General features: G+C 45.7%; 1 protein-coding gene across 2 annotated transcripts in view; it reads left to right on the top strand.

Moving 5' to 3' along the window:
* The first annotated feature begins 6,373 nt into the window (after positions 1-6,373).
* The window catches only part of thop1 (thimet oligopeptidase 1), a 32,623-nt gene continuing 14,459 nt past the window's right edge, over positions 6,374-24,537 (top strand). The window contains exons 1-7 of one of the 2 annotated variants that reach the window (XM_080473118.1): positions 6,377-6,465; positions 6,734-6,943; positions 8,603-8,751; positions 10,353-10,460; positions 14,562-14,726; positions 21,696-21,798; positions 24,035-24,192. In XM_080473118.1, the coding sequence (XP_080329244.1) occupies positions 6,453-6,465; positions 6,734-6,943; positions 8,603-8,751; positions 10,353-10,460; positions 14,562-14,726; positions 21,696-21,798; positions 24,035-24,192 (906 nt within the window). In that variant the 5' untranslated portion in view covers positions 6,377-6,452. Of the gene's footprint in view, positions 6,466-6,733; positions 6,944-8,602; positions 8,752-10,352; positions 10,461-14,561; positions 14,727-21,695; positions 21,799-24,034; positions 24,193-24,537 lie in introns of both variants that reach the window. The other variant, XM_080473119.1, reaches the window with a different exon arrangement.

Below are 24,537 nucleotides of genomic sequence, written 5' to 3'. Positions count from 1 at the left end.
GTTGATCTTTTAGTTGATCTTTTAGTTGATTAGTTGATCTTTCAGTTGATCTTTTAGTTGATTAGTTGATCTTTTAGTTGATTAGTTGATCTTTTAGTTGATCTTTCAGTTGATCTTTTAGTTGATTAGTTGATCTTTTAGTTGATCTTTTAGTTGATCTTTTAGTTGATCTTTTAGTTGATTAGTTGATCTTTTAGTTGATCTTTCAGTTGATCTTTTAGTTGATCTTTTAGTTGATTAGTTGATCTTTCAGTTGATCTTTCAGTTGATCTTTTAGTTGATCTTTTAGTTGATTAGTTGATCTTTTAGTTGATCTTTTAGTTGATTAGTTGATCTTTCAGTTGATCTTTTAGTTGATCTTTTAGTTGATTAGTTGATCTTTTAGTTGATCTTTTAGTTGATTAGTTGATCTTTCAGTTGATCTTTTAGTTGATCTTTTAGTTGATCTTTTAGTTGATTAGTTGATCTTTGAGTTGATTCGTTGATCTTTTAGTTGATCTTTTAGTTGATTAGTTGATCTTTCAGTTGATCTTTTAGTTGATTAGTTGATCTTTTAGTTGATTAGTTGATCTTTTAGTTGATCTTTTAGTTGATTCGTTGATCTTTCAGTTGATCGTTTAGTTGATTAGTTGATCTTTTAGTTGATCTTTTAGTTGATCTTTTAGTTGATTAGTTGATCTTTTAGTTGATCTTTCAGTTGATCTTTTAGTTGATTAGTTGATCTTTGAGTTGATTCGTTGATCTTTTAGTTGATCTTTTAGTTGATTAGTTGATCTTTCAGTTGATCTTTTAGTTGATTAGTTGATCTTTTAGTTGATTAGTTGATCTTTTAGTTGATCTTTTAGTTGATTCGTTGATCTTTCAGTTGATCTTTTAGTTGATCTTTCAGTTGATCTTTTAGTTGATTAGTTGATCTTTTAGTTGATCTTTTAGTTGATCTTTTAGTTGATCTTTTAGTTGATTAGTTGATCTTTTAGTTGATTAGTTGATCTTTCAGTTGATCTTTCAGTTGATCTTTTAGTTGATCTTTTAGTTGATTAGTTGATCTTTCAGTTGATCTTTCAGTTGATCTTTTAGTTGATCTTTTAGTTGATTAGTTGAACTTTTAGTTGATCTTTCAGTTGATCTTTTAGTTGATTAGTTGATCTTTTAGTTGATCTTTTAGTTGATTAGTTGATCTTTCAGTTGATCTTTTAGTTGATCTTTTAGTTGATCTTTTAGTTTATCTTTTAGTTGATTAGTTGATCTTTTAGTTGATCTTTTAGTTGATTAGTTGATCTTTCAGTTGATTAGTTGATCTTTTAGTTGATCTTTCAGTTGATCTTTTAGTTGATCTTTTAGTTGATCTTTTAGTTGATTAGTTGATCTTTCAGTTGATCTTTCAGTTGATCTTTTAGTTGATCTTTTAGTTGATTAGTTGATCTTTTAGTTGATCTTTTAGTTGATCTTTTAGTTGATTAGTTGATCTTTTAGTTGATCTTGTTGGAGCTCTGTGTCCAGACGCTTCTGCTCAGCAGAACCAGAGGAGAGAATTCTTCCTCTCAGGTGAGCCGTGGTTGTTCCTCGTACAGCCGGAGGGTTTATATATGATCATTGTTGTTTCTGCTATGAAAAGCAGAAGTTCTTTGTGAGTGGAAGAATTCTGGGTGGGATCATTTGGACCCATTCCAATTCCATGTACTTCGATGTGAGTACTTTTTGAATACTTTCATGTGCAAAGAAACTGGAGCATGATCTGAAATATGAATTGATCCGAAGCCACATTCTTCAGCCAGTTCAACAGAATTTAGTGGAACTAAACAGAAAGGCCTTCCTGAGTAGGACCCGGGAGGGTTTATATCAAATGGACTGGATTTAATCTACGGCAGACATCAACCATTCCTCTTTCCTTATTTCATTACTTTAAGGCTTTCTGTCTGGATGGGAACCAAGTTCTGGGATTACAAGCAGTTCCAGCTGCCACCTTGTGTTTGGTGTCTAAATTCAACAACCAATGAAATCAATTTAGAGAAGAAAGAGAGTTCTATGTTCACTATACGGAGAGTTTCACCATAGAAAGACCGGGTATCAACACAGAACAGCATCTGGAGCTGAGTCAGCATGTTCACTTTCAACTGGAAGGTTTTTATGAATCAAAATGACCCCCCCCCCCCCCCCCCCCCTCCCTCTGTTATTATAGGAGGAAACATTAATTTGACCCACCCAGTCCTGTCTCAGTTTTGTATGTTCTGATGATGTTAAGTGGGTCTAAAGTCCAAGAGCTACTTTCTCTTTTTTTAGGTAAGTTAATATTTTGTTTGGTTTGATGGGATTCTTGTGCCTTTAATGCTCCATGAGCAGGTGATCCACTGGTTACCATGGAGTTCTGTGTGGAATGCAGGATTAGTAAGTTTGTACTTGCTGGTTTATTATCAGTACCAAGGAAACAGCAGAAAGAAATACAGAAAAAAGGACAAAAATCAGACAAAATAAAAAACAACTGAGACAGAAAAGCAAGCCCTGCTCCCCTGTGGTTTCCTGGCGCCCCCTATAGACCTAAACAGGCTATAGCAGTTCACTCAGAACAGAGTTGGCTTCACTGTAAACGAATGTCCTTTTCTTTGTTTTCTTTTCTGTTTGTTTCTCTTAAACACCACAGCTCCACCCCCGGAGCTGAAACACCACAGCTCCACCCCCGGAGCTGAAACACCACAGCTCCACCCCCGGAGCTGAAACACCACAGCTCCACCCCCGGAGCACAGCTCCACCCCCGGAGCTGAAACACCACAGCTCCACCCCCGGAGCTGAAACACCACAGCTCCACCCCCGGAGCTGAAACACCACAGCTCCACCCCCGGAGCTGAAACACCACAGCTCCACCCCCGGAGCTGAAACACCACAGCTCCACCCCCGGAGCACAGCTCCACCCCCGGAGCTGAAACACCACAGCTCCACCCCCGGAGCACAGCTCCACCCCCGGAGCTGAAACACCACAGCTCCACCCCCGGAGCTGAAACACCACAGCTCCACCCCCGGACAGCTCCACCCCCGGAGCTGAATCACCACAGCTCCACCCCCGGAGCTGAAACACCACAGCTCCACCCCCGGACAGCTCCACCCCCGGAGCTGAATCACCACAGCTCCACCCCCGGAGCTGAAACACCACAGCTCCACCCCCGGCGCTGAAACACCACAGCTCCACCCCCGGAGCTGAAACACCACAGCTCCACCCCCGGCGCTGAAACACCACAGCTCCACCCCCGGCGCTGAAACACCACAGCTCCACCCCCGGCGCTGAAACACCACAGCTCCACCCCCGGAGCTGAAACACCACAGCTCCACCCCCGGCGCTGAAACACCACAGCTCCACCCCCGGCGCTGAAACACCACAGCTCCACCCCCGGAGCTGAAACACAGGGGACACAAGGGCGACGACAAGAGAAGCGACAAGATGACAAGAGGTGAGACATGTTGACGAGATGGTCCAACAAGGACAACAGAGGAATAGGAGTTTAAATACACAAGGAAGGGCTGGACACACTGAGACCTGACAGTACCCCCCCTACAAGGGCCGGCACCTGACGGGAACAGACCACTGGGGAACAGGTCACTGGGAAACAGGTCACTGGGAAACAGGTCACTGGGAAACAGGCCAGGTGGGAACAGGTCACTAGGGAATAGGTCAGAGGGGAACAGGTCACTGGAGAACAGGCCACTGGGGAACAGGTCACTGGGGAACAGGTCACTGGAGAACAGGCCACTGGGGAACAGGCCACTGGGGAACAGGTCACTGGGGAACAGGTCACTGGAGAACAGGCCACTGGGGAACAGGTCACTGGGGAACAGGTCACTGGAGAACAGGCCACTGGGGAACAGGTCACTGGGGAACAGGTCACTGGGGAACAGTCCTGGTGGGAACAGGCCACTAGGGAATAGTTGTCAGAGGGGAACAGGTGACAGGGGAACAGGTGACAGGGGAACAGGTCACTGGGGAACAGGTCACTGGGGAACAGGACAGGTGGGAACAGGTCACTGGAGAACAGGCCACTGGGGAACAGGCCACTGGGGAACAGGTCACTGGGGAACAGGTCGGGTGGGAACAGGTCGGGTGGGAACAGGTCACTGGAGAACAGGCCACTGGGGAACAATTCACTGGAGAACAGGTCACAGGGGAACAGGTCACTGGAGAACAGGCCACTGGGGAACAGGTCACTGGGGAACAGGCCACTGGGGAACAGGTCACTGGGGAACAGGTCACTGAGAACAGGCCACTGGGGAACAGGCCACTGGGGAACAGGTCACTGGGGAACAGGTCACTGGAGAACAATTCACTGGGGAACAGGTCACTGGGGAACAGGTCACTGGGGAACAGTCCTGGTGGGAACAGGCCACTTGGGAACAGGTCAGAGGGGAACAGGTGACAGGGGAACAGGTGACAGGGGAACAGGTCACTGGGGAACAGGTCGGGTGGGAACAGGTCACTGGAGAACAGGCCACTGGGGAACAGGCCACTGGGGAACAGGCCACTGGGGAACAGGTCACTGGGGAACAGGCCACTGGAGAACAGGTCACTGGAGAACAGGTCACTGGGGAACAGGTCACTGGGGAACAGGCCACTGGGGAACAGGTCACTGGGGAACAGGTCACTGGGGAACAGGCCACTGGAGAACAGGTCACTGGGGAACAGGTCACTGGGGAACAGGCCACTGGGGAACAGGCCACTGGGGAACAGGTCACTGGGGAACAGGTCACTGGGGAACAGGCCACTGGAGAACAGGCCACTGGGGAACAGGCCACTGGGGAACAGGTCACTGGGGAACAGGTCACTGGGGAACAGGTCACTGGGGAACAGGCCACTGGAGAACAGGCCACTGGGGAACAGGTCACTGGAGAACAGGCCACTGGGGAACAGGCCACTGGGGAACAGGCCACTGGGAATCGTGAAGGATTTGTGTGGAGCTGGTGAGTCCGCTGGGTCTATGATGGTCGGATCGTTCTGTCAGGGTTATGCAGGTGGACCCAAACATAGACTCAGCCAGTTCCGTAATAAACGGGTTTATGAGAACAAAGTCAAGGGAACACTAGGAGACACAAGGGCGACAAGAGGCGAGACATGTTGAAGAGAAGAGAAGACATGCTGATGAGATGGTCCAACAAGGACAACAGAGGGAGAGAAGTTTAAATACACAAGGAAGGGGTGGACACAAGTGGAACATTGGTTGATTGGAAACATGAGGTGAGACACACTGAGACCTGACAGCTGAACTAGGTCTTTTCTTACCTTGATAGCTGTGGATATATTCTTCATGGAAGAACTCATACCCTTCTCAAGTTTATTTGTTCGTGTATTCGCTGCTGTGATGGCCTCCGCATCAGCCAGTGAAAAAACTGGCAAGTTCAGGAGCGTTGGTGAAAAGATAAGGCCCATTTTTAATGAGACACAAACAGGAAGTGACCGAACACCAGGAGATGCTACTTCCGGTTGTCATGAAAAACGTCTGTTGTCCTTGAGGGGCTCCCAGGAAGTCAGCGCTCAGCGTGGAGGCCACACCCTCTGTGGTGGACGGCCCAGGATAAAACTGTGGTGCCATGAGCCGGATCGATGCCTGGTCCTGAACCAGGCCCCATGTACCAGGATGTCGACTTTGGAGAGAGACGATTCGGCCCTGCAGGGTCCATGCGGCCTTGCCTGCTCTGCGTCAGTCTCTGTCTCTGAGACAAGTCCTTCTCCTCGAGTCCATTATGTGGTTGAATTCCTTCGATGATTCTGTAATCTGTACAATCCACTTCACGGGGGATTAGCTCAGGTAGCTTCACCAGAAACATACAGTGAAAATAGCTCAAATAAAGAAATTAGCCCCTAAAAAAGACACTAAAATTACAAAAAACAAAACGAATGTAAAATGACAGAAAAGAACTAATTGAGCAGATAAATAATTTTATCTTCTGGTTAGTTGAGTTAACGAGGTTAATCAAATTTGTAATCTGAAAATAATAATAAACAGCTTCTTTAACTTTTTACGTAATTTTAGCGGGTCTTTTTTCACTTTTTGCTTTTTTAGCCACTTTTGCACATTTCATCATTTGAGCCATTTTAGCTGTTTTATCCTTTTTTGTTTTGTTTCAACCATTTTGATAATAGCATTTTTAATCATATTAGCTTTATTTTTTCCCCATTGTGGTATTTAGCTTTCATTTTGTGTAAATTTAGCTGTATTAGCATTTTATAGGTCATTCTAGCAAAATGTTTGCTGTGTATTTTATAATTGTAACTATAAAAGGAAATGCAAGCAACAGTAACTGTGGTTGGTTTATGCCGTTTTATTGTGAAAAGCCCCGGCCGGAAGTTGTTGCTGGCGTTGGTTTATGTTGAAAATCCGGAGCGGAAGTTGATCTCTCTTCTTCCGGTGGTGTTAAGTGAACTTCCGGAGCCGCTATCTGTCACTCGGACCCGAACTCTCCACTACGAACCGATGGGGCCCACAGGTGAGTCCTCGGGGTGTCATTAGAGCCTTCGCCGGGCTTCGCTTCATCGGCAGCGGCCTCGTGTCGCAGCCTTCCCCGGTAGAGCTCCGTTAGCTGGATGCTAACCGTGGCTAAAGAATGAGAAACTCCCCTCAGCCACACTCCGTTACAATTACACCACATTTAAGTATTTCTCCGTGAATTCGTAGAAAAACGAAAAACCTTCTCGTTGGTCTGGACCTGCTGAGCCTTTCGGCTGATTTCGGCGGGTGTATGTGTGTGTGTGCAGGTGAGGTGGTGTTTAGCGGAGCCGCGGACGCGGCGCGGCCGGTGAACCGGCTGCGGTGGGACCTGAGCCCGGAGGAGATCCGCCGGATGTCCGAGGAGCTCATGGCCCGGACCAAGGCGGTGTACGACGGCGTGGCAACGCTGCCGCTCGACCAGGTCAACCCGGAGAACACGCTCAAGGTGTTGGCCGACGTGGAGGTGGAGTACACTGGTTAGTATACCGGCCGGAGAACCGGGGAAGAGTAGTGGGGAGATCCAGGGAACAGCCCCTTTTAATATATGTTTTATTCAGTTATTGGATACAGAAGTGAAATACTTTTTAAATAAACATAAGGAAAATAAAATCGGAAATAAATTGGATATGAAAATACATGTATAAACAATGTAATATTTATCATTTTATTTATATTGTTTTACATATATGTATTATTTGAAGAACCTTTTTTAGAAAATAAATGGTTAAAAAATAAACTTAAATTAAAAAAATTTAAACTTAAATGTTATTCATTTTAATGTTTATTTATTTTGATAGTACTATCATAAGTCAATAAATAAAGAGATAAACTAGATGAACTAGTAAAACTTTATTTTAACAAATCAAACATGTTGAAAAAATTACAATAGAATCGTCAAATACGAAAGAAAAATCTCACTTTGACAGAAATTATCGATGAAAAGTAAAAAAAAAAAGAACATTTAAATCTTTAAAATGACTTTAGAAAGTGATATTACATAAACGACAAAAAAATGTTGTGTTGGGGACGTTGGTTAAAAAACAGCATCGTGTGTTGGGATCCGTTTGGGTGCAGTGCAGCTTTCTGAGCCTCACCGGAGCGTTCTGGATCAACACAAAGTGCAGCGTTGAGGGGAAAAACAACGGAGCTGTGATTTCTGCTGAGTCAGCGAAACAACACAAAAATTTCACGACTCAGCAAATCGGATCAAAGGAGCTGCTGACGCAGCAAAAACGACTTGCACTAGCGCTAACAGAGACGTGTAAAGCAAAATAGGGCGTGTCCCTGATTTGAATGATAGTTAAATTACCTGAAAGTGTTTCACATTTCAGTAGCTTATCTTTCTTATGCTAATTATGCTACAAATCAGATGGCATTATGACACCTGCTAGCGATGCGTGTCTAAGACATTGAATGGCAGCTATTGCAACGACAATGAATGACTTGCGTGACGACGTTGAACGCTAGCATGACGACGCACTAACTTAGCAACACACAGTATAGCAACATGCGGCTAATGTAGCAATATACTGCTAATGGTGGTGACACGTGGCTAGCATAGCAACGCACAACAGGCGTAAAGGTACATGGCTACACACAATTAGCATTGCGACATGCGGTTAATGCAGCAATACACAGTTAGCATAGTGACATGCAGCTAACACAACTACACAGTTATAGCAGCACAATTTGCTTATTGAAATACGGCTAATGGAGCAGAACACGACTAGCGCAACAGCATGGGGCTAACACAACGAGGTAGGGCTAACAACTACACAGTCAGCATAACAACACATTTGGCTTATTGAAATATAGCCTACGTAGCGGCGCAGGGCTATGATGTGCAGCTAATGTTAAGCACACGGGTAACATAGCGAAGCGATGGCAGCTAACGTAATTGCTCATGGCTAATATAACGGCATGCGGCTCACCGAGTGGTGCAATTGCTCGTAATGCGACAACACGCGGCCAACGCAGCGGTGTGGGGCCATCGAAAAGGCTAATGTGCAACTTTTATTTAGCATATTGATAATATCATCAACATAAATGTCTAATAATTAATACACAAATAACAATACCTACCTGTCTTCACCCTGCCCCCTCCCACCTTGGCCCCGCCCCCTCCTGGCTTGCAGTCCAGAGGAACATGCTGGACTTTCCACAGCACGTGTCACCGAGTAAAGACGTTCGCGCCGCGAGCACTGAGGCCGACAAGACTCTGTCGGAGTTCGACGTGGAAATGAGTATGAGGGAGGACGTCTACCAAAGAATTGTCGCTCTGCAGGTCAGTTGACAAGTCAATGAGTCACTAAGTTAACGAGTCATACAGTATTGAGTCAGTCACTAAGTCAACGTGTACATCCGAATGGTCCCTCTTAACTATCGACTTCTCCTTCAACCCGGAAGGGTTTAGTGTTGCGGCCATGATAAGAACTGTCTGAATTCTCAATAAGCAAAGGAAAGGAGGCTCGTTGCTTCCTTTAGAACCTCCTTTAGCCTAGGAACCACTGATGCTTCCTTTAGAACCTCCTATAGCCTAGGAACCACTGATGCTTCCTTTAGAACCTCCTTTAGCCTAGGAACCACTGATGCTTCCTTTAGAACCTCCTTTAGCCTAGGAACCACTGATGCTTCCTTTAGAACCTCCTATAGCCTAGGAACCACTGATGCTTCCTTTAGAACCTCCTTTAGCCTAGGAACCACTGATGCTTCCTTTAGAACCTCCTTTAGCCTAGGAACCACTGATGCTTCCTTTAGAACCTCCTTTAGCCTAGGAACCACTGATGGTTCCTTTAGAACCTCCTTTAGCCTAGGAACCACTGATGGTTCCTTTACCAAAGGAGACCAGCTCATGTTCCCCCACAATTCCTTGCGGCGACAACATTTAAAGGAACCCGCTCACCGTTCAGGGAAACTCAGGATGACTGAAAAAGGAGCAGATCATGTAAGTTACCAAAGTAATAATCTGCCTAGAACAACTTGAAATCATCTAGAACCCAGATGAACTTTTTGTAGTTCATTTTCAGAAACTTGTAGTTCTTTCCCCACCATGGCAGACGTCACTAACTAGAGCCGCCGTCGCCTTATTATGACGTCACTAAGTGAAAGTCTGACTGCCTCACCACCGTGATCTCCTTTACTAACTCCTTTAGGAAGTCTCCTAACACCTTTACTAACTCCTTTAGGAAGCCTCCTAACACCTTTACTAACTCCTTTAGGAAGCCTCCTAACACCTTTACTAACTCCTTTAGGAAGCCTCCTAACACCTTTCACTAACTCCTTTAGGAAGCCTCCTAACACCTTTCCTTAACTCCTTTAGGAAGCCTCCTAACACCTTTACTAACTCCTTTAGGAAGCCTCCTAACACCTTTACTAACTCCTTTAGGAAGCCTCCTAACTCCTTTCACTAACTCCTTTAGGAAGCCTCCTAACACCTTTACTAACTCCTTTAGGAAGCCTCCTAACACCTTTACTAACTCCTTTAGGAAGCCTCCTAACTCCTTTCCTTAACTCCTTTAGGAAGCCTCCTAACACCTTTCCTTAACTCCTTTAGGAAGCATCCTAACTCCTTTCACTAACTCCTTTAGGAAGCCTCCTAACACCTTTCACTAACTCCTTTAGGAAGCAGCCTAACTCCGTTCACTAACTCCTTTAGGAAGCAGCCTAACTCCTTTCACTAACTCCTTTAGGAAGCCTCCTAACACCTTTCACTAACTCCTTTAGGAAGCCTCCTAACTCCTTTCACTAACTCCTTTAGGAAGCATCCTAACACCTTTCACTAACTCCTTTAGGAAGTCAACGGGTCAGGGTTAACCAGTCAAGTAACAAACGAGTCAAAGCATAAGAAAAAAAATGAATGAGTGAACGAGTCTTTGTTGCGTTCAGGAGAAGACGGATCCTCAGACTCTCCATGCCGAGTCCAGACGATTCCTGGAGCGACTCGTCAAGTTGGGCCAGAGGAACGGACTCCACCTGGACACACACACCCAAGAGGTAGGTGTGTGTGTGTGTGTGTGTGTGTGTGTGTGTGTGTGTGTGTGTGTGTGTGTGTGTGTGTGTGTGTGTGTGTGTGTGTGTGTGTGTGTGTGTGTGTGTGTGTGTGTGTGTGTGTGTGTGTGTGTGTGTGTGTGTGTGTGTGTGTGTGTGTGTGTGTGTGTGTGTGTGTGTGTGTGTGTGTGTGTGTGTGTGTGTGTGTGTGTGTGTGTGTGTGTGTGTGTGTGTGTGTGTGTGTGTGTGTGTGTGTGTGTGTGTGTGTAATGGAGCAAGAACAAATAGCCCTCCACACACAAGTTTAGAAAATTGTAGGACCAGCTGATATTGAAGGAAGCAAACACCAAATGATATATTATGGAAGAAACATTCTTCTTTTAAAGCACATAACTGAACCATGACGATGTATACTATAAATACATGTATATAATAGATAGTGATGTAAACAAAATAAACACTAAATGAAATTTGACATCAGGAGACACATACAGTCCAGTTGCATCTTGAGTGGCTGGACCGGTAAAATATTGCTATAATAACTTTTAAATTGACACTTTAAAGTGTTTGTTTGTTGGGGTACACAGAGTACAGGATGAAACTGTCCGAAATGTTTACAAGATCAAACTAGGAAATTACTACAATCTCAACATAAAGTCCATTTTAATAAAACATTCTGCTGCAGTGAAATGTAAAGAACCCTCCTATAAATCCTGTGTCCCCTCCTGGCTCGGCGTTTTGGGGGATTGAAGTCTTTAGCGGACGCTCTTGGTCCTTTGGTTTGACTCCAGCTGTGTTCCAGTGACAGTGAATCTAAAGCCCCGTTTCCACCGCACAGAGTGCAGGGAAGGAACGGAGCGCTTCGGAGCGGTACAGCAAAGCAGACCCCGACCGAAATTTGGGTGGTGTTTCCCCCGCAGAGGGGAGGGTTAAAATGTGGGCGGAGTTTAGAGCTCCTCAGATATGTGACGTTACAACAGCGATCTCAGCAGGGCGACAGACCTGGACCTTAAGAATCCTCTGTTGTTGTTTACATCCTCTCTTTGCACTTGTTTAGTTCTTTTACTTTTATGTGCTGCAGCCACAGAGCTGCAGCTGAACCTCCATGTTGGTTCCTACAGAGCTGCAGCTGAACCTCCATGTTGGTTCCTACAGAGCTGCAGCTGAACCTCCATGTTGGTTCCCACAGAGCTGCAGCTGAACCTCCATGTTGGTTCCCCCTCTCAACTTCTCTTCTCTTCTCTTCTCTTCTCTCTCTCTTTGAGCGCCCCCCCCCCCCGTCCCCGTCCCCCCTGTCCAGCAGCCATACCAACTCCTAATAAAGTAGCAACAGGAGGAGACTCCAGGTCTCTCCCTGTTCTAGAGCAAAAACTGTTCTGATTCCGAAGGTTCTAGATCACATCATATTGTTGGCCCAAGCTGTCGAACAGGACAAGGGGGGAAAAAAAGGGTCAGATTCTGCTCACACATAGATTATGTTATTGTTATGGCAAAATATTTCAATCCTGTGTTGGCTGGTTTAGAAGGGATGGATGAGGGTGGTATGTCTTTGGCTGATTGGTTTATTGGGAAATATTCACTTTTAGTAATGTTAAGTTTTTATCCAGCTATACTGCCGAAAGAGTGTAATAGTGTCAGGAGGTGTGGAATGCTTTTCAGAGGGTTTTTAACATAAAGAAGCAGGTCATCCGCATATCATGAAACCCGATGCCCCATCTTTCTATCCCCTCAATCCCGCCTCCCTTTTTAGAGCAGCTGACAATGGCTCAATGGCCAGTGCAACCAGCAGTGGAGATAACGGGCACCACTGTCCGGTGCCCCGAAAAAGTGAAACACTGAAGCACAGGGAGAGGAGTAGAGTACTTTGATCCATGAGATAAGGTTGATATTAAACCCAAACTGTCGCAGGGGAAAAGAAAAGAAATGCCCACTCCACCCTGTCCAACACCTTCTCAGCATGAGACATTATGTCCTCTGGGACATTGGAGGGAGACGGTGAGAGGAGGACATTGAGGAGTGTTCTTATGTTGGAGTATGAGTGTCTTCCTCTTATAAATCCTGTCTGGTCATCTGAGATGGTCAGGGACACGACGGACTCAAATCGACGAGCTAGTAGTTTTCCAAGTATTTTAACATCTACTGGGAGGAGTGATACTGGGCGGTAGGATGCACAGTTTAGTGGGTCTTCACTCTTCTGGTGAATGAAGGTGATGGAAGCTTGCATTAGTGTGGCGGCAGGGTGCCCTGAAGAAATGAATGCTTGAACATGTCAAGTAGGAGTGGAGCTCACTGGTCTGAGAATCCTGGTGAAGAATTCCACCGGGTATCCGGGGCCTGGGGATTTGTTCATTGACCATATTGCTTCCTGGATTTCAGACAGAGTGAGGACAGTGTCCAGTTTAAATGGTTTTCGGGTGAGACCTCGGGCAGGTCTGGTTTTTCAAACAAATAATTTAATTGACTTTCGTCTGTATGAGATTCTGAGGTGTGCAGCTGGGAGAAGAATGATTTAAAGGTACTATTTATTTTGTCTGGGTCAAAGGTTATGGAGGCTGATTCTTCTACTATCTGGATCATTTGGTCCGATGCTGTTCTTGCTTTCAGCTGGTTTGCTAATAGGCGTCCAGCTTTGTCACCGTGTTCATATACGAGTCCTCCAGAGCGAAGGAGGAGCTGTTCAGCTTCAGAGGTAAGGAGGACATCGAGTTCGTCTGGAGTCTTATTCTTTCTTTGTACAAGTCTGGTGTGCCGGCAGTTGAGAGGTTATCCAAGTCTCCGATGGATTCCTCTAATTCTTTCTGACGAGACCTCAGCAATTGATTTGCGTGTGAGGTGAAAGAAATAATTCTACCCCTTAGATAGGCTTTGAGAGTGTCCCATAATATAGACGGGGAGGTTTCATTATTCATATTAGTTTCACAGAAGGATGTAATGGAGTCAGAGACGTACTTACTTAAGACTTACTAGCATATGCTAGTAAAAGAGGGTTCAGACTCCAATGTCCCTTTGGTTTCGTACTAAACTGGAAGTCTAATAGTACCGTGGAGTGGTCCGACACTGTGATGGGCAAATACTGGGTGGAGACAATTGCAGAAGAAAGTTTTTTATCTATCAGGAAATGGTCTATGCTCGAGAAGGAACGGTGTGCATGAGAAACAAGGGAGTATTGTTTAGTGGAGGGGTGTAGAGGTGGCCAGGGGTCAACAAGTCCATATTGTGCTATAAATGTGGACAAGCCCTGGGACATTTTCGTAGATGTGGCAGATCGTGTGACAGACCTGTCCAGCTTCGGATCAATCACACAATTCATGTCTCCTCCCATTATCAGTAGATGAGAGTCTAAATTAGGAATAGCAGCAAATAGTGAGCTTACGAATTGGGATCAGAGACGGATACTAGGATTACTTGGTTCTCGTTTGAATATGTCAATACTCTATCTGGGTTAAATTATACATTTTGTGTACATTGTACATTGCTGCGTTGCTTTACTAATATTGCACGTTGCTGCGTTGCTTTGAAAACATCCACGTTGCTGTGTTGCGTTGCAAACATCCACGTTGCTGTGTTGCTTTGCTAACATCCATGTTGCTGCATTGCTTTGCAATCGTTGAATGTTGCTGTATTGCTTTGCAATCGTTGCATGTTGCTGTGTTGCTTTGCTAACATCCACGTTGCTGTGTTGCTTTGCCAACATCCACGTTGCTGTGTTGCTTTGCCAACATCCACGTTGCTGTGTTGCTTTACTAACATCCACGTTGCTGTGTTGCTTTGCTAACATCCACGTTGCTGTGTTGCTTTGCTAACATCCACGTTGCTGTGTTGCTTTGCCAACATTGCTCGTTGCTGTGTTGCTTTGCTAACATCCACCTTGCTGTGTTGCTTTGCCAACATTGCTCGTTGCTGCGTTGCTTTGCTAACAGCAACGTGGATACGTTGCTGTGTTGCTTTGTGGTGTTTTGAGTGTAAAATCCCTCCAAACAGCAACATGTTGCCATGAAAAGTTGGATAGCACAGTGCTACTTCCCTAGCCTGCTCGCTGGCTGCAAACTGTGGAATGGATTTGCTGACTCATTCCTCCTGGTCTCATTGAGACCCGCCTCCCTTCAGGAAATCCAGTCCACAGTTTGCAGCCAGCGAGCAGAGCAGCAGCAGGGAAACACTGGGGATCATTTCAGCACCATGAAGCAGACCAGGATCATGGATCAGACCAGGACCATGAAGCAGACCAGGACCATGAAGCAGACCAGGATCATGGAGCAGGAACCTCTGCAGGTTGGAGCGGAAATTTCTGATCCATGAATTACATTGATATCAGAACCCGATACCGATACTGGATCGGATCGGCCCCGTCTCTTTCATTTTTCTGTGTTGCTCCCTTCTTCTGTCTCTCATCCTGCCTTTCAATTCACCCTTTTTGCTGCAGAAACAAACATTGAATACTTTAAAACAGAGGTTTGGCTTCAACAGGCTCAAGCAGGAGAACCAAGGACTTCCTGTAGTGAGGTGAGGTCTGAGCCACTTCCTGTAGTGAGGTGAGGTCTGAAGGACTTCCTGTAGTGAGGTGAGGTCTGAGGGACTTCCTGTAGTGAGGTGAGGTCTGAGGGACTTCCTGTTGGCTCGGTCATGCTGCTCCGTTAGCTTCAGCGGAAACACCTGTTAACTCCGCTAGCTCCTGATGCTGGCTCTGCTAACTCGCGCGCAAGCTGCGGTGGCTGGTTATCGTCTCCGACAGTGAATTTTGCATTTATAGTCGGCTTTCTGTTTTTTTTCTTCTGCTCTTACTCACCGATCCTGATTCCACCACCTCACCGATCCTGATTCCACCACCTCACCGATCCTGATTCCACCACCTCACCGATCCTGATTCCACCACCTCACCGATCCTGATTCCACCACCTCACCGATCCTGATTCCACCACCTCACCGATCCTGATTCCACCACCTCACCGATCCTAATTCCACCACCTCACCGATCCTGATTCCACCACCTCACCGATCCTGATTCCACCACCTCACCGATCCTGATTCCACCACCTCACCGATCCTAATTCCACCACCTCACCAATCCTGATTCCACCACCTCACCGATCCTGATTCCACCACCTCACCGATCCTAATTCCACCACCTCACCGATCCTAATTCCACCACCTCACCGATCCTGATTCCACCACCTCACCGATCCTGATTCCACCACCTCACAGATCCTGATTCCACCACCTCACCGATCTCACTGATCCATCACTTTGGTAAATGAGTTTATGGGGCTTTTGAGAGTCTGTCTTTTTATGCTGCTGCCACGTTGGAGTCTGAAAGTTCCTGTATCAGAAGGTTCACTGCGCCTGACAACTAATCAGTCAACGGGTCCCTAAAAGAAACTCGGCCTCCATCTTGTGGAAACAGTTTGGGGCTGCAGTGAGCAGACACGTTCACAATGCGCCTCCTTTCCTGAAGGAGAGAACGTGTCGGACGTCTGAGCAGTGAAATGATGTAAAGCTGTGGGAGTTTGAATCATTTCATTTTAGTTATTTATCTAAAAGGGACCGTGAACAATTTAAACCTAAATGTTGTCATTCGATGCATCGTAGCAGAGTTAGCGGGAGGCTAATTCACATCTGCAGTCCCGTGGCAAGTAAAAGACGGTCCATACATAAAGACATTCACAGGACAATGTTTAACACAGGACGCATACCAAGACATGAGATATCACTAAAAAATAAAATGACCCCGACTTGTCCCTGCCCACCCCCACATCAACCAGACAAAAGATTAAAACTAGTAAGATCAGGCCGGTGCTGGACCAAAGACCAGCAGCATCGATCAGTGAGTGCAGTACTGGCTGCTTTCCAGATGTTCCTTCATCTCACTTTTAAAGCCCTTGATGGTGGAACATGTCCTCATAGCGTCGGGCAGCTGGTTCCACTGTGTCGTGGAACAAGCTGCTAAAGCTGACTGTCCAAAAGTGGAACAGCGGAATGGTAGAGGGCAGTCCTGCAAAGAAGCGACTCTGGTTGATCTGATGGAGTTCATAGAGCGCCGGGAGACAAAGTTTTGTAAACAGCCAGGAGCCATTGGGAACCTTTAAAACCAGGCATACGTTTGAGAAGACTCTAAGATTATAGAACCTTAGAAAGTGGTCTTTAGCCACCATGTTACACTGGAGGTACATGGAAGGGTTTTATCAGAGACCTTTAAGTGTGCTGATGATGAAGAGGAGCAGACCTGATGAAGGGTTTTATCAGAGACCTTTAAGTGTGCTGATGATGAAGAGGAGCAGACCTGATGAAGGGTTTTATCAGAGACCTTTAAGTGTGCTGATGATGAAGATGAAGAGGAGCAGACCTGATGAAGGGTTTTATCAGAGACCTTTAAGTGTGCTGATGATGAAGATGAAGGGTTTTATCAGAGACCTTTAAGGCTTGTTTCTACACTGACTCAGGGGGTCTGAGGCAGTTTCTTCAGCTTGTCCCCTACAGGTCAGACAGTGGGACAAGTGGGAGGACATTAGAGCGGACATCAATGTCCTGGCTGCTTCCAAAGAAAGACCAGAACTAATATCTCTGAAGTTAATCCAGTTATATTGGAGAGTTTCTGTCTCGCTCTTTGAAATTGAAATGAGAATCTAACGTTCCCCCCAGACACTGTTTATCTTCTCCCCCTCAGAGACAATGTGTAGCTGGGGGGGGGGCTGGTTTAGGAGAAGAACGTGGCTCTAGGTTTATTTCTGTTCCAGCTCAGACGAGACTGATTGACACTAAAGCTCCTGTTAGTTTACCAGCTGACTGTTCTTAGCATCAGTATAGAGAATGGGATCATCAGCATGTTGTGTTAGATGGTTTGTATCGAGGCTGAAGAGTAAGGGGCCTAACGCAGACCCCTGGGGCACGCCCATTGGGCATCCCACACAGCTGGAGCAGACGTCTGTCTGACGGTGTCCTGCTGGACATGGAGGACTCAGCCAAGCTCCTGTTTTACCCCAGAGCTGAAAATGTTAAGGTTTAGTTAATGAAAGGCCTTCAATCTGGAAAGACTGCACCGACCACTCCTCCTTAATCCAGCATGGATCTAATCTGCTCAGTTAGATGGAAGTTGGCAGTTTCAGTGCAGTCGGCTTCCCTGAAGCCAAACTGTCAGGGAGCAAGGCACCAATCTCTAAGAGCATTTAAATCACCAGTCATTTGTTCAGATACAACTTTCTCTGCAGTTTTAGAAACTATAGGTAGAATACCTAGAGTCTGCAGTTTTAGAAACTATAGGCAGAATACCTAGAGCCTGCAGTTTTAGAAACTATAGGTAGAATACCTAGAGCCTGCAGTTTTAGAAACTATAGGCAGAATACCTAGAGCCTGCAGTTTTAGAAACTATAGGTAGAATACCTAGAGCCTGCAGTTTTAGAAACTATAGGCAGAATACCTAGAGCCTGCAGTTTTAGAAACTATAGGTAGAATACCTAGAGCCTGCAGTTTTAGAAACTATAGGTAGAATACCTAGAGCCTGCCGTTAGCGATGTCAGGGGGTCTCCAGATCTAAACACTGGGGGAACTCCGGCCTGTTTCCTGTTTGAGGGGGAACTCTGCAGTTTTTTGATAAATGTTCTTACTTTTGTCATTTTTTAAAGACCGTATTATGTGAAGCACTTGTTCTTCACAAACTTGTTGGAGATCAAGTCCTTGTTTTATTTCACTTAATGTATTGATGAAGTCTTGACGTGACGGCTGCTTTCCTGTCTCTTTAACTGACCCAGTAAACTAGGACTCGAATGCTGAGGCGATGGTTAAGCCATCTTCACTCAGCTTTCTCTCTAATTGGAGCTTGAGGTCTTTAGAATGAGGGTTTTCTCTTCCATTGAGGTGATTCATATTATTCCATATTTCTTTACTATTACCTTTTGCCTCATTTAATAGTTTAAGGTAGAACTGTGATTTTGATATTTTAATTTCTTTACCTTCAGCTTTAATACATCAGCCAATCTGTAGCTCGTTTAGTGTTTGTGGCCTTTGTTAGGGCTGCGTCTCTCTTTTTCATTAGTTACCATAGATTATTGTGGAACCAGGGCAAGTTGGTTTTGGAACCTGGTTTTTTCAGTTTGACAGAGACAAAGTTAGTTTGGTAAATTTTCTTGCAATCAGAGTTGAATTCTGATCTGACAAGGCAGTTGAAAGGTTCTAGCATTTTGTTATTCTTTCAGGTTTGTTGGTAAACATCAGATCAGTTTGTGTTGTAGATTTTTAACCAGTCCTGGTTGGGCCACTAACAAGTTGCTCTAGAATATATTTATCAGGGATGGCTTTAACTTTTTTCCTTTTCCCCTTGTCTTCCCAGTGAAGGTTGAAGTCACCCATTAGAATGACCTCTGTGTTGTTCATTCTTTAACATACTTCTAAGTTCATCATAGAAAGAGTCTCTTGCAGTTGGTGGTTTATAAAGTCCAATAATAAAAAACTGCATTTGTAGCGACATCTTCCAGGTTGTTCAGTTTTAAATAGGACACGTTCACATTCAGAGCCCCGTTACATGGATCAACACCCCCCCCTCTTCCCTGGGGCCTGTCTCGCCTGGAACACTGATATTCAGGATTAGTAGAGATGTGCTCCAGGGGCGACTGTTTCAGCAGGTTTCTGAACACAGAAAGTCCAGATTTGAGTTTAATAGATGCTTCAGCTGATCAGCTTTTGATCCAAGCTTCTGATGTTCAGGTGACGGCTGAAGAGCCTCTTTGGCTTTACTTTACCAAACAACACGGACATGGTTAACGGGCTGGAATATGTGAGGGGCCTTTTGCTTCAGAACAGCCGGGTTCTGGTGGGTCGGGCCACGGGGAAGCATATTTGTCCCCAATGTCAGAGTGCGTGTGTGTAGATCGCAGCAGTTTCTGGACTCACCCACCGCTGTACTGCTGATGGAGTCTGAGAGGGCAGCTGGCAGTGGTGGGGGTCCTGCTGACCACGATGTCAGCCCAGCCGGTGAGCTGGGGCGGAGGCCCAGGCAGCAGCGGTGGAGGTCCAGTGAGCTGGGGCGGGGGCCCAGGCAGCAGAGGTGGAGGTGGAGGCCCAGGCAGCAGAGGTGGAGGTCCAGTGAGCTGGGGCGGAGGCCCAGGCAGCAGAGGTGGAGGTCCAGTGAGCTGGGGCGGAGGCCCAGGCAGCAGAGGTGGAGGCGGAGGCCCAGGCAGCAGAGGTGGAGGTCCGGTGAGCTGGGGCGGAGGCCCAGGCAGCAGAAGTGGAGGTCCGGTGAGCTGGGGCGGAGGCCCGGGCAGCAGAGGTGGAGGTCCGGTGAGCTGGGGCGGAGGCCCAGGCAGCAGAGGTGGAGGTCCGGTGAGCTGGGGCGGAGTCCCGGGCAGCAGAGGTGGAGGTCCGGTGAGCTGGGGCGGAGGCCCAGGCAGCAGAGGTGGAGGTCCGGTGAGCTGGGGCGGAGTCCCGGGCAGCAGAGGTGGAGGTCCAGTGAGCTGGGGCGGGGGCCCAGGCAGCAGAAGTGGAGGTCCAGTGAGCTGGGGCGGGGGCCCAGGCAGCAGAGGTGGAGGTGGAGGCCCAGGCAGCAGAGGTGGAGGTCCAGTGAGCTGGGGCGGGGGCCCAGGCAGCAGAGGTGGAGGTGGAGGCCCAGGCAGCAGAGGTGGAGGTCCAGTGAGCTGGGGCGGAGGCCCAGGCAGCAGAGGTGTTTCTAGACGTTGGAGCCTGATTGTTTAAATGGCTGCACTTTAAGATGAAGAGGTTCAGTTGTGGAGCAGATGTGACTGTTTCTACATGTATTGTAATAGATTACATGGATCGGTCTTCTTTTGGTAGATTTCCAATAATATCATGATAGTACATTATGCAATGTGATGTATAATGATATTATAATAAACTGTAATGTATTCCTATTATTACTAATATAATAGTGCTAACGTATAGTATTTATTTATGGAGAAGGGTTGGATTTAATAAGTTCTACTTCCTCTCCTTTTGTCATGATTTCATCTTACTACTGCTACTTAGTCCCTCTTTGTTTGGTAAAATATCTTTGCTGTATCGAGGTGCACTGTTGATTTAGATATTCCACTTTGAGCTGTTCAAAGTAAAAAGCCTCATGAAATCAAAGAACCTCAGTTACTTTTCTATAAACTAGTGTTTTGGTTCTTCAGATTTTGCAGAATTGTACTGTTTGTACCAGTTGATGTTTAAAATAAATCTTAAGTATTGCTTGAGTAGTTCAGTATTTTTTACTGAACGTTTCATGTTTCACTGTTGATGTGAAAACGTCCTCAAATCCAGGAGCAATTTAGTTTTAATGTTTCACTTCATCAGTCTTGTTATTTACCTTTTAGTATGTTTACCTTATTTGCACGTGTTGGCAAAATTGCACAAATGATAAAAACTAAATTATGCTGAGAAAAGTTCTTTGTCTTTTATTTTTCTGTCGGGTTGTTTGACATCAGGAAATGGTTTGGCTGCTCTGTTCAGAAGCTTCAAAATAAAACTCAAAAATCAAAGTCAAAAAGAATCCAGATAAAATCCTCATTTTATTACAAAAACATCCTGATACGATATCGACGCCACGTCCCCGCCCCTAGCGTGTGTGTGTTGTGTGTGTGTGTGTGTGTGTGTGTGTAGTATGTAATTGTGTGTAATTGTGTGTGTGTGTGTGTAGTATGTAATTGTGTGTGTGTGTGTGGTGTGTAGTATGTAATTGTGTGTGTGTGTGTGTGTAGTATGTAATTGTGTGTGTGTGTGTAGTATGTAATTGTGTGTGTGTGTGTAGTATGTAATTGTGTGTGTGTGTGTGTGTAGTATGTAATTGTGTGTGTGTGTGGTGTGTAGTATGTAATTGTGTGTAATTGTGTGTGTGTGTGTAGTATGTAATTGTGTGTGTGTGTGTGTGTAGTATGTAATTGTGTGTGTGTGTGGTGTGTAGTATGTAATTGTGTGTGTGTGTGTGTGTAGTATGTAATTGTGTGTGTGTGTGGTGTGTAGTATGTAATTGTGTGTGTGTGTGGTGTGTAGTATGTAATTGTGTGTGTGTGTGTGTGTGTAGTATGTAATTGTGTGTGTGTGTGTGTGTGTGTAGTATGTAATTGTGTGTGTGTGTGGTGTGTAGTATGTAATTGTGTGTGTGTGTGTGTGTAGTATGTAATTGTGTGTGTGTGTGTGTGTAGTATGTAATTGTGTGTGTGTGTGTGTGTGTAGTATGTAATTGTGTGTGTGTGTGTGTGTGTAGTATGTAATTGTGTGTGTGTGTGGTGTGTAGTATGTAATTGTGTGTGTGTGCAGGAGGTGAAGTCCATCAAGAAGCAGCTGAGTTCTCTCTGCATCGACTTCAACAAGAATCTCAACGAGGACACGACCACACTGTTGCTCAGCAGGGAGGAGCTTGGTGAGACCACGCCCACTCCCTCTATGGCCACGCCCACCAGCACTCTGGCCACGCCACGGTTTTTAAATGAAAAAGTCCCATAACTTTTAGAGTGAAAAACGTGTAGGATGTTTTTCTCACAATGTGAAAGTTCTTTGGTGTGAAAAACATTGAGGGCAACATCTTTTATTGTGAAAAACTGGAACTACATTTTTCTTTGAAAATAACACGCAATGTATGTGATGCGACATCACATGCAACGTGATTTCTGTGTGAAGAATACATATAAGTGTACTCTATTTCTTGTGAAAGATGTCAAATGCTAAATACACTGCTCAAAAAAAGGAAAGGAACAGTTTTTTATCAGGGCATGAATTCAATTGCACTTTTCTGATCAGGTTTTGGTCAGGTACGTGGCAGAGGGGGTTGTTAATCAGTTTCAGCTACATTGGTGTTGATGGAATTAACAACAGGTGCACTAGAGGGGCAACAACGAGATGGCCCCCAAAACAGGACTGGTTTTGCAGGTGGAGGCCATTTCAAGTTCCTCCCTCTTGATCTTTTTCAACTGTTTTTCCACAAGTGTTGGCTTTAGCTAGAGTCATTATCACGACTGGGAGCATGAGGCGATTTCTTAACCCTCCTGAAGTTGCGCAGATTGTCCAACTCCTCCAGGATGGCACATCCATGCGTGCTGTTGCAAGAAGATTTGATGTGTCTCCCAGTACAATCTCCAGAGCATGGAGGAGATTCCAGGAGACAGGCAGTTACTCTAGGAGAGCTGGACAGGGCCGTAGACGGTCCTCATCCCATCAGCAGGACCGATATCTGCTGCTTTGTGCAAGGAGGAACAGGTGGAGCACTGCCCGAGCCCTACAGAATGACCTCCAGCAGGCTACTGGTGTGAATGTCTCTGCCCAAACAGTCAGAAACAGACTTCACGAGGGTGGCCTCAGGGCACGACGTCCTGTAGTGTGCCCTGTGCTCACTGCTCAGCACCGTGGAGCTCGATTGGCATTTGCCATAGAACACCAGAATTGGCAAGTCCGCCACTGGCGCCCTGTGCTTTTCACAGATGAGAGCAGGTTTACCCTGAGCACCTGTGATAGACGTGAAAGGGTCTGGAGAAGCCAAGGAGAGCGCTATGCTGCCTGCAACATCATTCAGCATGACCCGTTCGGTGGTGGGTCAGTGATGGTCTGGGGAGGCATTTCCATGGAGGGACGAACAGACCTCTACAGGCTAGAGAACGGCAGTCTGACTGCCATTAGGTATCGGGATGAAATCCTTGCACCCATGGTCAGACTGCTGGTGCAGTAGGTCCTGGGTTCCTCCTGGTCCACGACAATGCCCGGCCCGGCCTCATGTGGCAAGAGCATGCAGACAGTATCTGGAGGATGAAGGAATTGACACAATTGAATGGCCCTCACGATCACCTGATCTAAACCCGATAGAACACCTCTGGGACATAATGTTTCGGTCCATCAGACGGCGCCAGGTTGCTCTTCAGACTTTACAGGAGCTCACTGATGCCCTTAGACAGATCTGGGAGGACATCCCACAAGACACCATCCGTCGTCTCATTAGGAGCATGCCGCGACGTTGTCAAGCATGCATACAAGCACGTGGGGGCCACACAAGATACTGAAAAGAATTTTGAGTTGCAGAAATTGACTTTAGGCAAAATGGACGAGCCTGCCACATCATTTTTTCACTTTGATTTTTGGGGTGTCTATATACTGAGCCCTCTGTAGGCTGAAAACTTTTATTTCCATCAAAAGATGTGGCATCCTTTTGTTCCTGAGACATTAAACTATATCAGTATAGATATCCAACATTGAAATCTGATGTGTTTTCAAAGTGTTCCTTTAATTTTTTGGAGCAGTGTATTTGTGAAAGTCACATGCGACGTTTGCGATACTCCTAATGTGAGGTTTTTCTTTTCTGAAAACACAAACGTCACAAACCTTTTTTCAGAAAATCGTCACCATTTTAAAAGAAATATATATATAAAAAAAAAAGGTGTACAACTTTCTAAGGGTAATAGTCGTGTTGTTTTGGTGAAAATCTTGTGTACGTTTTCTACAAAATAGGTCATATATATTACCTGTGAAAACCTGAGAACTGTGATGCGTTCAGTGAATAACGTACACAAGGTACGCTCGGGGGGAAGTCCAAAACGTTTTCATGACATTTTGTTGAAAAATCCTTTTTCTTTCACATAAAGCCTCTTACACAGACGTGGTCTTTCCCACAGGCGGTCTTCCAGACGACTTCCTGAACTCGCTGGAGAAAGACGGAGATCGTCTGAAGCTCACGCTCAAGTATCCGCACTACTTCCCCACCATGAAGAAATGCAACGTCCCCCAAACCCGCCGCAAACTGGAGGAAGCCTTCAACTCACGCTGCAAGCTGGTAGCTCGCCCACAACCACAACACTTTGCATACAGTGCTTTTTTTCTAGACTTTATAGATCTTTCATTTTACAGGTATAAACATATACCCCCCCCCCCAGGTCACACAAACACAACAGCACAGAGGAAATAAGAATAAAATGCAAAACAGTGACTTTACATCACAGAAAAAGAAAATAAAAGTAAATGAATGTAACTCATGTAGACAAGAACGTTAGTGACTCGGATGTTTAACGGAGTCAAAGAAAGACCAGGTGAGCCAAAGCTTCTGAGGACAGTGTCTCTGCTGTGTCCCAGCTTGTCCAGCTGTAGGACAGTGTCTCTGCTGTGTCCCAGCTGCAGGACA

Source organism: Lipophrys pholis, assembly GCF_963383615.2.
Source record: "Lipophrys pholis genome assembly, chromosome: 10".
Classification (NCBI taxonomy): Eukaryota; Metazoa; Chordata; class Actinopteri; order Blenniiformes; family Blenniidae; genus Lipophrys; species Lipophrys pholis.
The sequence above is the reverse complement of the archived record's forward strand: the minus strand, read 5'-3'. Positions and strand labels throughout refer to the sequence as shown.